Source organism: Epinephelus lanceolatus, chromosome 13 (genome assembly GCF_041903045.1).
Source record: "Epinephelus lanceolatus isolate andai-2023 chromosome 13, ASM4190304v1, whole genome shotgun sequence".
In the NCBI taxonomy this organism is placed as follows: domain Eukaryota; kingdom Metazoa; phylum Chordata; class Actinopteri; order Perciformes; family Serranidae; genus Epinephelus; species Epinephelus lanceolatus.
The window spans coordinates 36,126,767-36,146,295 of record NC_135746.1 but is presented as its reverse complement, the minus strand read 5'-3'; the positions used below and the strand labels follow the sequence as shown (position 1 = coordinate 36,146,295).

Here is a 19,529-nt window from a genome sequence, read left to right as displayed (position 1 = left end):
ACAATTGTTAATGGTAGTATGTATTATGCAGCAACTGATCTCCGGTTTATGTTCAATAGCCAGGCACCACAATATTTCCAGGAACTAGCATTCTGGAGACTACTGGGCCTTTTTCACTGTCACTTTTGGCCACACTGAGTCAAGCCATGCTGCACCGATTTGTGTTTCCATTATCAGTTAAGACACGCAGAGGGGGACCTTCTCCTGAGGAGGTCCAAAAAGCCAGGCTGCCCACCTCAAAGCGGGTAACAGTGACGTCTCACCGACCTCAGCCAACCCCCAACGGCACCCCTTCATCCACCGAAATAAGCTTGTGTTGCAAGACTCTACTCAAGCTGCAGCAGAAAGAGATGTTTTTAAAAGTCTCTGTGTGTTCAGCTCTCACTGCTTTTGTAGATTGGAATCTCTGTGGTTTGGAGTTTAGTTTCTCTCCTGCGTCCTGTTTTTACTTTAGATATCTGCTTTATTTTACTGTTTCATGTTCGCTATCAGCCGTATTAGAAGCTGTGTGAAGTTGCTGCACGAAAACTAGACATTTCCTTATTTCTCTGCTTCACAACACAGGTTTTTACATAACAAAATAAATGAGGACTTTTATTGTGATGAATCTACGGGAAATGAAAAGTGTTTATCACTGAATTAGCAGAACTTTGTTAGCAGCTTTTCTTCAATAAAGGCAAGTGTAATAATACAGCAGGGAGGAAAGTGAAAGCAGAAACAGCCACAGTGAGATGTTGATGAAGAGCTGCAGACAACAGGCTCTTACTGCACTTCTGCAAACAGCTCACCTGCAACAGGTTAACTTCTTGTACCTGCCCAGCTGTGGGAAAACACATGCAGCAAAAATAACAGGGGACTTAAGCTGTGGATCAGCCTGCTGTTTTTAAACGTCATCAATCAAGACTTGCCATCATCAGCTAAAGACACACCCTCAAGAAGGTAGCCCTGTTGTGATGGAAATGCAAATCCCTGCTGCACTGCGCTGACAGCCCAAACCAAAACAAAACAAACCAAAACAAACCAAACCAAAACAAAGGCAGCCCATGACTGTTAGTAGTATAGTACTGGTAGGCATTGTCAAAATTCAGAAATATGCTTTAATGTGCATAATAAAGACTAGACTTTAACAGAAACTGGACTCAAACCATACGCATTGTGCGACCCATAGCAGATTCAAGTCTGGTCATTCCACAGCTGCTCTCTAGAGGGACCTTTAACACCACATAGTGCTAGTAATTCTGACTGAACTGTAGAGGCTAGAGGAAGTGGCAGAAAAACACAGAGATAGATGATGCGCTCCATTTGCACTGGGAAGTCTGAAGCCTGACTTGTTATTCTAGAACACGATCAACTTGGGAGTGACGTAATTCCCAGCTCCAACCTCCAGCTTCCAAAGTAAATGGATCGCAGCAAGTGACACCACAAGTGTGCTGCTCAGAGAAAAATCTAACATTAAATAAAAGTTTTAAAAGGCCTTCACAAGAACTGTCTCAAGAGTCATTAATTACACTGATTAATTTACTTTTCACCATGTTATTGGGTGTAAGATGAGAAGGCTATTTTGATGTTGATGTGCCTGTTTTGGGACATCTAAACTAGTCTTAAGTATACTGTGTTACAATTGCTTTTACATTGTCAGCGCCTTAAACCCCTGACCACCAGGGCACTCCTTTAAAACTAATTCAACAAATGAAGATATATACAGTTCAGTTTTGACTATCTTTAATTTGAATTTCAGATTTCTAAAGTCACAAAAATTCTTACAAGACTGTACTTAAATGATCAAATCTGCATCGTTAAAGAGAGCAGAACTACTGTACAGTAAGCTTAAATAAAAGTTAGCCTTCAATTCAAGTTTGGCATCACACTTTACCAACTTGTACCTAATGCATGTATTTAAAGTCAGAGAAAGTAAAGCTGGAGAGGTGGTTGTTGAAACACGAGGTTCAGCCCACCGAGACAGTGCTGTTTTCTGGCAGAATAGTGGCACAAAAAGCAGCTGTTTTTTACCTAGACATCCCTGCCTTTCCAGCAGGGATTTTTAGCCAAAACATGATATTTTCCTAACCGTAACCACATGATTTTTGTCCCTCTACATAACCACACATTCAATCAGGACCACTTTAGTCAAAGAAAACTTTATTACCATTTGCAGTATTATATTTGGCGGTATGGCTCTGTTCTGGGGCCTCTCTGCCTTTCCTAAGGTCTATGTGGAAAGCCTGAGGTGGAGAGAGCACACCTCTTCACCTGGAAAGAGGGAAGCCTAGGGCAAAGAGAGAACACCTCTCTGCCCTTACATGTGCAACTGAGGAAAGCCTGAGGCAGAAAGAGCAGACCCCCCTGCCCTTCCATGTGCCTACATGGAAAGCCTAAGGCAGCATCAATGACAAACAGGTTTGACATTGATAAGTCAGACACAGCATGAAAAGGAGGAGCTGTGGTGGAGGTGGGTTGCAAAGTGGCTTGCAGAGGAAGCAGCAACAGTAGGCAGGCCAGAGCAGTTTAAATAGGGCGCCCTGAATGAGATTCACCAATTGGTTGCATAGTAAAGAATCATGTGATCTATCAGACTCCCTTCCCTCAATCAGCTGATCCATCAGTTGATTGGCTGTTTGAGATCAGCTGAGGTGGCTGGGACATGAGCTGAGCTTGACATAGTGTTCTGCCTGAACTAATGCTGAACAGTTGCTAATATCCTGAACTGAGTCACAAGTAAAGTAGAGATATGCCGAATGTGATTAAAAGGTATTTTGCCTAGTAAAACTGTGTTTGAAGATATCTTGAATTAATCTTGCTTCTCTAACTGTGCCTGCAGCCATCTCGAGGCTAATTTTACACAGTTGGAGAGGATCCTGTCTGGACTGTTAACACTTTATTTCAGGCAAAAAATGCAGCACATCACATCAGAAGACTTAACAACAACTAACAAATCAATAAAGTATGCAGCACTCCAGCAATAAATGCCTTTATCTGGTGGTGCCAAACAGCGGCAGCAGCTCCTCTGGACAGCCTTTTGGGTACTGGCCAGTAGCCTCCTGTCAGACAGCTCTGGCCTTGTTGTGCTACTTCTGACAGCTGAGTGTCACTGGCCTCCAGCCGGCTCACCGCACTGCAGCGGCTGGAGGCCTAAGGCGGTTTTCTCCAGAGAAGGAAGTACTGTGTTGTGGGAGAGGGTGCCTTTCACAACAAAGTGCTTTCTCCACAGTGATGTGCTGACATGATGAGACACTAAGAAAAAGAGTAAGTATTTGGTCCCGAGCTGCCTGAAGTTGAACGGATTCCCTGAAGAAGAGGTAGCTACACGAACTTCAGGTGGAGGAGAAACAGGAAAGATCTTAAAGCAGGCCCACTAAGCGTGCAAACAAAGCACACTTCTCCACCAACAACCCGAAGCTGGCCTAACTTCCTCTTGTCGCAATCACAACATAAATCTGCATCCCCTGACCTTGTAAAGTAATGACTTGAACATGATTTTGAGCACACACACAACCTCCTTCACAGCTGGGGCTCTGACTGCTCTCCTCAGGAGGCGACACATGCTGCGGAGCTGGAGGTCACAGACACAGGAGGGGAGGGGGGAGCCAGTGAAACGGCAGGGGAGCGAGGGAGAGGGGTGAGGAACAACAGGAATGACCAGGCTGCTTGCTGCCTCACAGGAAATGGTGAGAGCGGGGGTGGGGTGGTGGAGGGAGGCCTGGGCCAGAGGGGCCCCCGAGAGACAAACTGGTTTCCAAAACTGCTTTACCTCAACCTGCTTTTTGCCTCTGCTGGACTACAGAGAACAATCAGCTCTGAGCAGGAGAAGTGAAAAAGCAGACCACCTACACAGGCGAATGCAGTGTAAGATAACAACACCATCCAAAGAACAAGAAGGGCTTATGTTTGTAAAAGCACAGCAGCAACACAGACATTGTGTTTTTTCAATGCTCTCATGCTGCTTGATCGAGTGTATAACAGGGCTTCGGCTACAAAAACAAGCCTAAACCACACAGTGTGCACTGGTAACAGAGGGAGGCCAGTGATGCACAAAGCCAGTGCTAAACTACAAAGACTGAGCTTGCTAGGACAATAATCTCTTTTGCTGCATGCCTGCAATTATAATGTTAGGTACTGGCTGTAAATTGTGAAATGGTAAGTAATAGCTAACTGTGAGTATACAGACTCCAGTGATCTTAAGCCTTTTCAAATAGGCCTAAGGAAATTTGACTCAGTCAAAAACGAATGTATTTAATCAGGAGACCCATTGGTTGTTGATTGTACACTTTATATTTCAAGTAATTTAGCAGCTTTTTTTCCTGAAACGTAAAAAGGTTCTGTATGCCACATTTAGAGCTTTAATGAAGCAAACCACTATTTGCTATGTAAAAATATAGTTGAGTAATGGCGTCCTGACCAGAGGATGAATGGTGCATTCCATTTGCACCGGAACATCAGAATTTACGGTTTCGTGGATATGTTGCCACGCTGTTTGTATGCACAAAATACAGCGTAATGCACTGTCATCAAAAGGTATTGCTTTCAATGGCTAACCCAGCCAGAACTGGTATTGCTATCAACATCTCAGTTTTCCATCTTGTTATACTGGAACGCTGTCAACTTGGGTGTAACGTCCTTCCTAGCTCCAACCTCCAACTTCCGAGGTAAATGGAACGCAGCAGAAGTTGCGCTCACTCTGTACGTGTTGTAATGCGAGCTACCCTGTGGTTTAGTGTGATAAGACAGTCTGGGCATGTGTGCATGTTAGTCCATGTGTGTAACCCACTAGATAGCTCATTGCTGCTACTTTGCAATTCCTACAGCAGTTACCTCTGATATTGGGACGGGGTTGTCACAGAGGTTGCACTCCACCTTCGGTTCCCCCCTGACTTGAACACCGTTAGCTCTGTCAGCACTGTTGTTGTTGTTTAGCGCTGTTTATGGAGTTAGCATCGTTAGCTCAGCGACCACCAAACTGTGAACTGTGTGCAAACAATTCAAAAGCTCTGAATTTCACAGAGCCCCTTTAATGCTAGCTAGCTTAAAAGCTGAAATCCACTTTCTGAGTTTATAAGCTTTTAAGTGATAGAGAATATTTTGTAAAACTACTATTTCCAAATTCAACAATGAACTTATCTTAGTGAGTACACCACTGTCCTCACAAAAAGCATTTTAGTAAAGTAGAGAATTTTTGGCAGCTTTTTGGCAGCAGCTGTAGAGACTTATTATTTCATCTAACATATTAACACATTTCAAAGTTGACAAATGTGTTTGCAAATAGTTGCCTGAGTCATCTACCAGACACAACACAACATTAGCATCCCTTTGGAGTTGTGTTTCTAGTCAACCAAGAAATATGTTCCCCATACATGCACATTATATTCACTCTCCTTTTATCTCTGTTTTGGTCTCCACCAACATTTACTGTATGCAGTGGGTTTGTCACTACTTGATTGCTGACTGCTACAGCTTCAAGAAAAATCTAAACAATAAGCTAAGAAAAGACTAAAAGGAGCTTTTGAAGTGCAGAGTTGGAGACAACTTCCTGTGGGTTTATCATACGTGACACCTTTTCCATTACACATAGTAATCTAAACCATTGTTAAAATAAAAAAAGAAAGACAAAATAATATGAATTCAAGGCCTACTTACTAAGGATAGACCGATACATCGGCCGGCTGATATATCGAGCCGATATTTGAGTTTTTTACTTGTATCGGCATCGGCCGATACGCGCATGGGTTCGCGGATTTATTTTTCCCTGGCACTTTTTTTCATTTGAAAGTATGTGGTTAAGTTGAACAAAGCTGTTGAATCCTACTGTGTACAGTAGTTGTTGTTTTATTTATGCTTCAGCTTAAATATTTGTTTATTTTATAAAGACATTACTGGAAGATTTAAGAGCACTGAACTCTTTTTTTTATTTGAATGTATAATAATAATAATAATAATAATAATAATAATAATAATATTCTACCTGTTCTACCTCAACTTTCCATCTTGTTTTAGTATTTTTTACTGTTCAATAAATGTTTCTTATTTTAAACTTGAGACCTGTAATATTTGTTATCATTGTGTCATTTTTTTTATGTAAATTGAGGGAACAAAAGCAGTATCGGCCCCAAATATCGGCACAAGAAAATCGGCAGTCCATAATCGGTCATCGGCTAAGGGTGATGGAAAAAAATCGGTATCGGCATCGGCCCTAAAAAATCCATATCGGTCTATCCCTACTACTTACTACCGTTTGCTAGCTTTTACTAGCTTCCGGAGCTTTAAAGCATGCTAGCTTAAAACAGTGGTTCCCAAATGGTCCAGCCACGGGGTCCAGTTTTCTCCTTAGTCATTAATTCAAGATCCACAAAGTTTAATATATTACGCATCACACTTGCGTTTGGCCATGTCCTCAAACTAGTATGCTGTGTCTGTCAAGTTCATTATTTACTCACTCTACAACAAAAAAGTGGCACTTCAAAATAAAAGCTTGTGCCGGAAATGTTTGCGAACCTCCCACTTTTGAACCGCGACCCACCAGTTGGGAACCACTGGCTTAAAAGCAACTGACTGGACTTTGACTAAATTACTCTGTCTCAGAGGGTATATGAAAAATATAGAATATGTATGTATATGGTAGATGCCTATTGGGTGAAAGACTTTAAAAAAAGGCAATTTTAGAGGAAAAAACAACAAAAAATAGGAAAAGATGAAGGAAAATGGTTAATCGTTAAAGTTGTGTCACAAAGTGTGTGCTAATTTTTGGATTTTAAAGACACTGTTGACGGACAAAATAGGAGGTGCATGCTGATGTGTATACTGTTTCACATCTGCAAAGTGGAAAAAAAAAGAATGAAAAACAGGAACAGCTTGATGTTCAGTGTTGGCTGCTGAACGCTGCTGGGAGATATATAAGTGTAGCATATGTGTGTGATAATGATGGTAACTTAAGACATGTGAACCAGCGCTGACTAAAGGAATGACTGATGGCATGTGAGAGCTGTAAGGAATGTTGAAGGGAAACCAAAAACTGCCAGCTTGGACTGAGCAGACACTTTCAGGTTATAAATCCTGTGGGGGCTGTTATGGTAAGGACTGCAGACCAGGTCCTGGTCTTGTTTAAGAGGGGGCCAGTCTGTGGTCCCTGTGTGTGTGAAGTCTTACCCCAGGATGTGTTCACAGATAAGCCTGCAGTAGTCGCTGTGGGAGCTGGTGATGAGGAGGAGGATCTTCCCGGCATTCTTCATGCTGCGCAGCCAGGTCTTGACAGAGTCAGAGCAGGGCTGCAGGTACCGGCCTGGGTCCCTCTTCACACTGGGGAAGTACGTCCCTGCATCGTCTGTACAAAAACACACACGTAGTCAGACAACTGGCTTTGATTTTTAAGACACGAAACAGATGGAACCATCATGGTCAGTAACACGTGTATAAATAAATCAAATGCTTTGGTCTTCAGACTTACCAGACTTTTTAACACAGTTGAATTATAGCAGATTTTAGACCAATGTGTGACAACACTCTCCATTACCATCAACAAAATACTAAATGCTATTCTGAACTGATGCAACATTGCTTTACTGTACAATTACATTTCAATATTTCAGCATGCAAATAGGACAAAAGTTAAGTTACACCAAGAGTTTGGTGGACATTTAAGGGGAAATTTTGCCAAGTTTCAAACAGCTTTGTGTCCCTGCAGTGTGCAGATGAACGATGTTTGGCTTCCCCTCATTGTTCACTTCACCTGGCGGACCTCCGCCTGCAGTTGCAGCACTAGTGGAAGCCAAACATTGTTCATCTGCCTATACGGCAATGACAAAGAGCCAGTTAAAAACGAACAGGCGAGGCTCAACAGCTTAACAGCTAGAACTAATGTGCAGCCATTACCATGTAAAACAGCCATACAGTATCAAGCACATACACTTTTCAATTACTGATAATTTGACAGATGTTTAAAAGTCATCTAACCAACTCATCAGAGACAAAGAGACAGAGACAGAGACAGCATACAGACAGAGGAGGAAAACTAAACTAAAATTGTGGAATGTACTGAAATAAATAAACCATGCATTTATCAGTGATGTCTACAGAACAACAACTGTGGACTTAAGTCTCCAATAACCAGATTTAATTGTTTTGTAGTGTAACAGTGGTAGCCTATTAGAAGTATGTAAGTATTAACAGTAGTAATTCTGCAGTAACATCTATTTTTTTTCTGAATAGTCAGAAGTGTTGCTGCTACTTTTAATACAGTTTAGTGTTGGTGTAGTTTACCTGCCTCTAGAGAGGAGTAACTGGTAGTTCAACATTTTATTTATCATTTGGTTAATTGCCAAACAAGCTAGCTTGCCAGCTAGCTAGGATGGCTATTGTGTCAGGCTAGTGCTAGCATGTTAGCGGCTAGCTTGACCTTACAAGGAATCACTATCACCAAACTCTCAGTCCCACCCATTACCAGTCAGTGGGGATGCTTGCTAACAGCAGTGGCTAAAATGTTATCAGTTAACTTTCCACCTCTAATTTTCACACGAGCATCCCCCATTTTACAAGGATGTAAGGATGAAAGCTGTGCCACTTTCTGGTGTAACTAGCAACCCTTTACATTAACTGTATAGGACAGTTTTATTGTTGTTTGACATATGATTAAATTTGATTTTATACAGTATTAAGCTATTTTTAAAATATCACTTATTTGTCAAGTAATGACAATCAGAAATCCGATTTGCAGGACAGAAATGATCTGCTTGGCATTTATCCAGGGACTCATCAAAACAAACAAAACAAACAGAGTGGTGCATGGTTGAAACTATTGAAGCACCACAAATGTTCTGATATTGCCATCATCAATAAATGCAAGACACAGACATCGTGAGTGAGAGTGTCTGCATGGTCAGCGTTCTTACACACAGTAAATGTAAACTATGGTTTTAACATTTTGTTGTCTCCACAAGTTAGGAACAAGTTTAAAGCTAATGTTCTTCTCTTAATCCTCCACATTCATATTCACAAAGGTAAAGGGGAGCCCGGAGTCATGCTACCCACTTCTGAGGCTCCGTCAATGGGCTTCCCTCACTTTGAAGCCTCCCAGCTGCCCTTCAGTGCATCCTGTCAGCATATTGCATAGAGCTAAATATGGCAGCGTTATGATCTGTGTTACACAATCCCAGTCCAGCAAAGAATATAACTCTTGGCCTAATGTTCTCAGAAAAGCCTCATGAATATAAAAACCCATGAATAAAACATAAGGGAATAGAGGAACTCGATGCTGATTGACAACATATAATGCTAAGTCCATGTTTCAAGACTAGGTTACGAAATAGTGCAATTTTTCTTGGTAATGGGAGGAAATGTGACAAAATGTTACCTTGAGGGTTTGTAATTAAAGGATATAAGACTTTTTTGTAATCCAGATGAGATACATAGAAAAGTACTTCCCCTCTCCTCTGTGATGCAATTACTTTTAATTGGCGATTTTTAGTAATGTGAAGCACAGAACAAAATTCAAATTTGAGATATGCGCAACCTTATCAAAACAGAAAAATGAGGCAACCTGTACATGGTGTTTGCTCTGGAGCTGAAGAGGATAACCAATAAGTGAAAGGTGCTGTTGCTTCATTCACAAGCAGGAGAAAAGAGGGCTTAGGAAAACAGGGCAGGGTGTGGATGAGTGGTGTGTATTCATGAGCTTAGGTGTTTACCCTGGCAGAGAACGGCAGCCTCTCAGGAGCATCACTGGGCCCTCAGAGCGTCACAGACACAGTCAGAGACTCTGTATACACTGTGGCCCAAGTGTCCTATTTCTGTTTTTTTGCCTGACACATGACACCTCTCTGATGTTTTCCTCTCAGTGTGAACATTAAAAAACTCCATGGAGTTACATTTTTGTGGCAACCTACAAATACAGATCTGACGTTTTGCTAAGGGCCCATTAAAGCTGCAATGTTAATTTTACCCCACATTAGCAATGTTTTAAACCAAGAGACACACTGACAGTGTTGCTAATGTATTATTAGAGGACTGGAGGAGTGGTTGAGAAAAAAAAAAAAAATTAAGTGTTTTCAGACAATGGTGCAAGTATGAAGACAGTTGAGTCACTGAAATCAAATGGGTTTATCCTCTTAGGAGCAAGACAACTGTCTTTTCCATTACAGAATGCCTTGTGTGCACTGTTGACATTTAGACCCTTGAGTGGTGCAAGACGAAAGCTAACAGTATATGAATCCACCAATTTATTGGTCAAACATCAATATTGAACTTGTTGACTGCCATCAGCCTGCAGCAAAGTAAGACGCCATCCTCCAACAACAGTGGCTGATGATTTTCTGTAGTGTCACCTCAGTTTTGTGCAGGTTAAAAAGCAGGGCTCGAGACTAAGGGTGTCCCGTTGGCCCAAGAACAGTAAAAAAATTGTCCCTAGGGCACGTTCGGGATGAAAGGGCGCAGTAAACTCACTATTGACACGTCAGGGGACACACCCTATTGTTTCCTGATAATCCTGATAATGCTACAATATAAATAAGAAATCCTTGATGAAATCGGCAGGAGAAGCACTAGTTAGCGTTAGCTGTTAGCAGCCAATGGCCAGAACTAATAACTAACAGAGGTTGCATTGAGTTTCATTATGATACGTTCAAGCTCTATGCAGTAAAAATGAGTATTAGGCAAAAGTAAATTATATCATTATCCTTATGTGGTCGATGGTAATCTTGTAATTTTAGATTTTGGCAAGAAACTTGAATAAATACAACTATTTCAAGGAAAAATTTGTTGATGTTTCACAGCAATATTATATATAATATTATAAACTTTGTGCGCAGTTATTTAGTTAAGATGTGCTATGTGTGAAAGAAGGTTATATTAAAGGTTGTTTCAAAGATTTGTATGATGGAATTTGTGCTCATTCAAAAGTAGTGTTGAAGGGCTAAGTGAATTCATACAAGATTAGCTGTTTTTTTTATAGTGAAGAATTCTTTGTTTCGCAGGCACATATGGTAATATGATAAAAAAACAACAACAAAAAAAAAACAACCCAACAACAACATAAAACATTGGTATCGCTTTCCAGCTAAATTGTTATTTTTAAATATCTGTATTGGTATCAGCCCAATTGGTGCATCCCTATCATAGTGTGTCCAAAATGGTTCATCCTCATATGAACACCAGTGTGCTCTGTAAATCTCACAGCAATCGGACCACTCACTTTTATTATTTCTTCTTTACAAGCGTTTGATTCAATGGCAGCACTAGCCATAGGGGCAGGAGATCCCACAGATCATGAGAAAACATCCTCAGGAGACTATGAATATTCATAACACATTTCATAGAAGTCATACAAGCTAGTTGCAGATATGTGAACAAAGTAAACAACATTGTTTCCATCCTGAGGCCCTACTGCCAGTAGGGCAAAACATTATAGCCTCAATAACTAATGCAGGGTTAATGTAATATAGTACAGACCATAAGATCACAGTCTCCTAGTTTTAATCACAAGTCAGAGATATCATGACTTTCTAACAAGAGCCCTGATCTGACCAATGCTCCAAAGTTATAAGAATGAAAGGTCTTCCCTTTCTTCTTATTCTGTTAACATGGCATGAATTAATTAATTATTTGCTAATTAACACACAACAAGTTTAATGAAGCTTGCTGCAAGCTCGTATTGACATGGACATGGCCAACATCCTGAAAAATGTACAGCATCTATGATGTCACCTATAGATTCCTGATGGGGCCCTTTGAAGTCTTTCAGTCAGGTTGGGCCTTTTCAAATAGAATTCTATACATTTGGAGATTTTTTTGAAGTTTGTACTGACTGTCCATTAGAGGGATCAGATTTTATGGCACCTCTGCTTATTAAGGTTTCAGTCTTTGAGGTACCTCTGGCTCATGAAGTAAAAAGCCCTGTGGTGTTTACCTAGCACAAAAAAACTGAATAGTGATGTGTCTTTTATTTCTTTCTAAGGCTGAGCATAATGCCCTTAAATCCTTTGATTAGAAATTACCGGCACTGACTCGTGTCTTCTTTGAAATTGCTAAATAACATACCACTCAGTTTTTGTGCATGAGCCAAAAATGTGGATGAATAAAGCAGCTCGTGACAATTCTGCAGTTACAGTTTGAAATGTTTGGACATGCTGCCCTCGTGTGGTGGAACACAGTATGGCCTTGAGTGAGGAAAAGGTTATTTCAGGCTCTAAGAAGGCAGTATAGGGTTCTTACCAGAAGATGACGACAAACACAAACAAGCAAAAGCTAAGATCCCAATCAGGAGCCCAACTTTCACACCTTTGAACATGTCTCAGCTGTAAACATTTGGTTCTGATTTTCACTAAAGTTCTTCAGAAGTTTTTAATTGTACCCGCAGACCATAACAGCATCAGTTAAACGGAAAAAGCAAACGTTCGGCCCTCAGTTAGTGAGGCTGTTCCTCCTCTGGGACCCTACAGCTGAAATTCTGTCCTGCCTCATTACCCACAGCCAGGGAGGTCATACGAGGGAGGTTAAAAGATCTCCCCAGCCATCAAAATCCCATATCGCACTTTTGTCTGTGAGAGGATAAACAAGTGACCTCACCACCACCTTTGTGTTACATTTGATCAAATACTACGCTGCAGAGATACGAAGCAGATGCTGTTTTATTCCACTGGGAAATTTACCACCGAAGTAAACAGATGAAACAAGGTCCTGGGAAAGGGTCAACCCATGTTGTACTGCATCAAAATAAGACGTGGATTTTGTATAAAATTGCGAATTTACCCAACAAAGGAATACAAAAAGAATGAAGGTTGCACTTTAAAAACCATCCCCTCCAAATCGCAAGACTGTGATGTTTGAAGCATATGTTGCAATGCCTTTTTAGTGTATCCATTTTTCATTCTGATAAGACCTCATGAGTTTCGTCTTCATGACTAAAAATCTCACTTCACTTGTTACTTGTAAATTTCTTGTTCTGTGTATCTTGGTATTAATTATCAAATATTTTGTAATTTAAGGTTGAAAAAAAAAGGTTTTTTTTTTTAGGGCACTTGCTTTTATCTAATATAGGTGACAGTTTAGATGGATAGACATTAGGAGACAAGAAAGGCAGATTTTTTTTTTTTTGCAACACAAGTTTTTGGCATGATTTGACCAAGGTTTCCTTGGATACAGAACCTTCTAGACCACCACACCAGTAGACCGAATCACTGTGACACTGTGCTAACAACAACATGTGAAATTGGCAAATTTGTTTATTTCTGTTGTCATTTTCAGCCACAACTGTAATGTATAGAGATATATAATAAAACATGGATGCCCAATTTTGCTGTGCTTGTTTTATGTACAGTGTTGCTTTGCTAGAGTATGTGATACACCAAATCTATCCCCACGGAGGTTAAGTGATGTACTGCTGTGGCTGAGCAAAATGAATTCTAGCCACATAAAACTACCCACCTAAAAATCAATATCAGTTTAAGACTACTTTATATTTAGAATATTTTCCCGTTTTTTTACTTACACGCTTACTGATCGAGGCAGGGTAGACCAGTAACTCCAGGGTTCTGCAAAGTAAAATGACTGTTTTTGTCATTTTAGAGTCTGTTGGCTTTGAGATAATGGCTTCAGTTCCCCGTTGGAAACGTCTGTTTGATGGCAAGATAAAGCAGTGAAGATATGCTTAATATAGTGTACACAGAGGCTTAAAACTAACCAATTGAGACAGCATTTGTTCAGTGCCACTGAACAAGTTTTGTGGATTAAAAAACTACAAGTGGCCATTTCCTTTAAGTGTGTCGTATTGTTGCTGTTGTTGTTTTTGCTGCGTCTATCTATTGTTCAGTTTTATTGTTAGGCTGTCAGGACGTCGTACTTGTCAATGTTGTTGCTGTTGTTATGGTTGTTGTTGTTGTGTCAAACAAGTACATTGCTGTGAGAAAGAATTTCCCTTTGGGGACAATAAAAGTCAAATTCAAATCAAAAAAACTATCTGTCTCTTACTGTTGATTACTCGCTCCCTAGAGGGCGCTGTTAAAAAATGTTGGTACCTTTTTTAGAATTGGGGTAAGAGGTCACCTACAGGGTCATTTCAGGAGTAAGACACTTGGCACTGAGGTGACAGATCCTGCATTGTTTTTCATGACAAAATCTAATTATCCAGCTCTTCTGTGTTTGTCCTCTAGACTTTAACACTATAATTTTTTAACGAAACAATTACTAACACGAAAAAGTAGGAAGGGAAAGGGAGGGAAAGCTATAGGGAAAGCTATAGTTCACTTTATTTTTCTTAGCTAGTTTACAACATGCGAATGTTAGCTTCCTTGCTAGCAAAAAATTGCAGTTGAGGATGCTTGTCACGTTATCTTTAGGGGTGATTGTCACATATATTGTTCTTTGTATTATTGTATAAGGATGAAAACTGCACTTACAGGAATGAGCAGTGGTGGAGTGGTTGTTGATGAGGTGGGTGTACTACTCGTTAGATAGGTGGGTTAAGGAGAAGGAAGTGGAAACACACTCCTGCATAATGGCTTTTTGGCTGATAGGTGGGTACACACCATATACCTGCGTATACCTCCACTACAATGTTGGGAACATGATTTTTATGTTCTGTCATGCATGGGATGATTACGTTGCTGCATTTAAATGAAAGGAAACTTTTTAAAAATTTAAACTCATTTTTAAGACTGCTTTTATCTTTTTTTATTTTTCCCCATTAAAATAACAGAGAGAAAACTGAACGCATGGGTGTAACAACCAACCCCATGATGGCTATAGTTGTCACTAGTACAAACCGCATCTGACGGCCCATATTTAAATTAAAGTAAAAAGTGTGATGACCAAATCTGTTCTCTCCTACATATTTTTTCCAAAATAAAGGTCCCATGGTGGTTCATCAGAAGAGAAGGGGTTTCCCCTCTCTAGTAGGCTGAGACAAGAGAGGTCAGGCTAATACTGCGGTGCATTTTTGGATGGAGCAACATGTGATCAACCTACAAGTCTCTTCCTACAGAGGAAGAGCCTATTTAAAACTCTGCTTGGACCAGCACCAGTGCCTGCTTACTACAGCATGTGTGTGTGGTGGAGTAAAATATGGCTGTGCAGGCTTTGGCTGTGAATGTAGGGCTGAAGTGCCCTGAGGGCCCGCAGGCCTGTGCCTGGGCACCGGGCCTACACGGCTGGAGAGCTGCCCAGCGTCAGAGAGGGAGGACCGCGACCGGCAGCAGCTCAATCTCTCACACACATCAAAGGGGCCTGACAGGATACACAAATCAACAGTTGCAGTGCAAATTAGGGGCCGAGCATGGGAGCGTTACACAAACAGCCACACCAAATGTGATGAGGGGGCAGAATCTAGAGGCACGTTCATTTTCTCGAACGCCTGGCTAATGAGCAAGGAAGAAAAAGGTTATCAAAACAGATATGCAAAAAGATAATTGCATCCATTTTCTCATTATACTTAATGAGCATCATGCTCTGTATACATAAAGCACATAAAGGTGCTATCTAAAGAGAAGCTATAATCTTAAATGTTTTCTCTTAAAAAGGCATCCAGACAAGCTGTGTTTTCCAGCACCTGTTGGAACCACGTGGAAAACAGTGGCTGGGCCATTTTGTCTGTGGACTTTCCATTTTTAGCAGAGCGCCGCAAATTGCTGCATCATGTCCCTCGTGGTGCACACAGCTTTTTTTACATCTATGGTCCGTGACAGAGGAGGAGAATCTTACAATGATAACAAAAATGCAATAAAACTAAATTAAAACTCTGACCAAAGAGGACACCCTAAGTCTATGAGACCGTCGTCCTACAATATCAGAATGTATGGTATTGTCATATTGATGTGTGTAATTTACAGTATGTTGGATTTGCGCTTTTCTTTAATGTAAAAGTAAAATGTAATCAATCAACTTGTTTTGGATGGTTGTGTGGTGTCTATCAACACCAAAGCCTCCACACCCGCATTTTCTGTCCATCAAACATATGTGTTTTGCACAGGACAGTGGGGTTTAAAAAGCAGCCAGCCTTTAATATTTACTGACCATTAATAACTAGTTAAAGGAATACTTCACCCACGAAATGATCATTTGTGTATCAATTAGTCACCCTGTGTTGTGTTGAATTCGTGAAGAAAACTTTGTTTTTCTTGCATGCCTCCGTGGAGAAAAAAGAATCAAAAAATTGAGAAAATTCTTGATGAATTGAAGTCAATGGGGACCATGTTTTAACAACAAAACTATATCAAAATGTACGTTAACAAACTCGCACAACTTGTGCAGTATGATCAAATTCTCATTTATCTGGTCGTATGCTCAACACTTCCTGAACATATACATTTTCACTTCAAACTTAGTATTAAACTGAACTGCAAGTGAAACTTATTTATGTTCTCTTCAAAGCCAGACTTAATTAAAAAAAAACAGTAATTTAACTTTGCTGAACACAGGAGCTGATGTTCTACCGCCATCTCAAACATTTAATTCGTTTGTGTTATTGTGGTGTTTTAAAGGGTTAGTTTGGCTTCACCAAATTCACACAATAACACAAACAAACTTCTGTTCGAGGCAGTGGAAGACCAGGAGCTCCCATGTTCAACAAGGAATAATTACTGTTTCTGTCAATGGAGTCTGGTTTCGAAGAGAGCATAGATACGTTTCACTTTTAGTTCAGTTTTCAATACTAAGGTTTTAGTTGAAAATGCATGTGCCGAGCAGGCGACTGGATAAATGAGACTTGGATTATACTGCATGAGTTGTGTGAAAGTGTCAACAGATGTTTTGATATAGTTGTACTGTTGGATGTGTAATGTGGGAATTTTCTCAGTTTTTGGATTCTTTGTTCACCGTGGAGGCAGACAGTGTCCTACACAAATTAAACATAACACAGGCTGATTAACTGATACAGTCCTTCTTTGTACTGGGCCTCTGTTGATCTTGATGACTGAAACAACTTGTAGACTCACTGCCTGTAATGTCCCTGGGTTGCCTCAGATAACATCTGTTTTCTGAAGTGAGATCTGGTGAGTATCTGGTGACTGCTCCAGTTTTCAGGCAGAAACTCTTGGTTCCTCTGGCGGTCTGGGTTTCCTTGTTTACAGTCTCCTCAACTGTCTGGTCTACCTGAATTTTTCCAACAGGATTGTTTCTACCAGCTGGACAGAGAAAACACCCTCTACAAACTGTGCATGAACACCAGGATATCGACCCCAGGCGAGGCATTTGGGCATAGCAGTATGTCAGATATTTGCATAAACAAAACACCACAGAATGATGGCTCTAATTGCTGCAAAATGCATAAGATCTTAGAACAGATTGTGGCCAATGGATTCTTACACAAATAATCATTTTGCGGGTGACATATTCCTTTAATCCTGCATACAGAGCTCTAATTGGCTCAGTTGCCTCACCAACTAGGGAAAGAGGATGTCAGCGACACCAAACCTATCTAAGAGACATTTAAGAGGCACTTAATGTCCCTAAGGACCACCTTCATACGTGATTGTGACTCTTAAAACTTTGAATAGTTCACTAATGGCAAATTTTGTCTAAATTCTGATTCCAGAGGTTTCCTTCCATGTGAAGAAATGCTACTGAAGCAGAACGAACAGGCGACACAAAGGACAAAAGCAGCTGAGAAAAAAAGGGACGGTGGTTTTTGGACATCCGAGTGCACATCACTGTGGGGGACGGTGACGCCAGCCGCACAGTCACTCTCCCCTCAGAGCAAACGTGAGGGACACTGCAATCTGTTATTATACCAAACCAGAGTTATATTTAGCCAGAGCTATCTTAAGAAAACCGTGAGGATTCTTACTTCAAGGTCTGATCTCAGGAAGATCACATCTTAAATTATGCATCCTCAGATAACATTATGCATTCACTTCTGCACCTTCAAAGGACAGTTCACCCCCACATCAAAAATACATAGTCTCTTCTTATCTGTTGTGTTATTTATTAATCTATGTAGTTTTGGTGTGAGTTGCCGAGTGTTGGTGATATCGGCAGTAGAGATGTCTGCCTTCTCTTCCATAATGGAACTAGATGGCACTCAAAATGCAAAACAATACATTTGAAAAACTCAACAGCAGTGTCTCTTTACAGAAATCATGACCAAGGCACTTAAGATAATCCACAGACCTTGTTGTGAGCAGTTTCATGCAAGAACTATTTTCTTTCAACCGAACTACATGCACCATCACCGTGCAGAAGGAAACGTGCATCTACTGCTAGCTCACCTAGCACCACTGAGCTAGCTAATGCAGGGCAAAACAATATGGACTGCCCGATTTCCCGGGGCAAGTCAATTTCCATGTCGGGCTAGTAAATCTAGAAATTCACTTGCCCAATCAAAGCAATTTAACATGTCGTTTTTTTTGTCCGGAGCTGATGATGGTAGTAGCTAAGGAGTGAGCCACCTTAGGAGGTGCACATGCCCAGTGCCAATCAGGCACCTATGAGAAAATCCTTGAAACAGGTGTTTAGTTGGGTGGCATCAGAGGATGTGGGTGAAACTCCAACTGCGTATTGTGCAGTTTGCCACAAGTTTGAAAACAAGATGGATGGAATAGAATCCTACGTCAGGTTTCCAAAAAAATGTCCCCGGAGTATCATTACAAGAGCCATATATTCTCTTTATTGTTATTTGATCACCACTAATAAAAAAAACTATTTTTATATGTGCAAGTAACAACTGACTTCAGGTAAGTAGATTTCTGACCCACTTGCCAGACTGGCAAATGAAAACAAACGTTAACATTGGCCCCTGCTCAGCCGAGGAGGACGCCATTTAATGTTTACATTTTAGCACTACAGCTAGTATGAAAATGAGTATTTTAGATTTTTGGGTGAACTATCCCTTTAAAATGTGCCTTATAGGTGCAGAAGGATCCCAATTACATGGAAAGAAAGTGTTCAAAAATATCCCTGTAGATTTGAAATTAAAGTAAAATACAGGAGTTAAATCCTCCAACAGCTTATATATATTTAAGTGTATCCATCTTGGCTGACTCTCGCTGACTCACAGAAGAACAATAAAAAAGCACAGAAAGCGAAATGTGGAAACCCTGAGCAAGTCCGGCCAGGTTCCTTTTAATCATAGGGGGTTTATGGCACTTCAGTGATGAATGATCCTCCCATCACACAGTGCAATCTCCATAAACAATAGCTTTTGGGCCACCAGGAGCATACAGGGAGTCATCTTTATACAGGACTTTTTGCAGACAATACATGTGGGGGAAACAAGGAATATTATATTTCTACATCATGACAGCCTTGTTTTGGTCTTTTTAGCCAGGCCATTTCTGTTAATTCATAATTCCACACCTTCCTTCTTTATGACCTTTTTTTGTTATAATTTCTCAGTCTCATTTTTGTTGTATGTGACAGAAATAGTTTTTGGAAAAATAGCTTTCTGAATGTGCAAAATACCCCAACAAACACATCCATATCCAGTCCACATGTACAGTTTATAGCTCTCTCATTGTCACAGTGACCGCGCCTCTTCGTGTGATGTAGCATACCGCTGCAGACTGGGCTTACTGTCGGACATGTGATGAATGGAGGGAGTGCCCTCACATGCTGCACGT

General features: G+C 40.6%; 1 protein-coding gene across 1 annotated transcript in view; it reads right to left on the bottom strand.

Annotated features, from left to right (window-relative positions):
- Positions 1–19,529, bottom strand: part of nt5dc1 (5'-nucleotidase domain containing 1) — a 96,184-nt gene that overhangs the window by 35,075 nt on the left and 41,580 nt on the right. Inside the window, exon 7 of the mRNA XM_033648746.2 lies at positions 7,138–7,312. Within this exon, the coding sequence (XP_033504637.1) occupies positions 7,138–7,312 (175 nt within the window). The remainder of the gene's footprint in view (positions 1–7,137; positions 7,313–19,529) is intronic.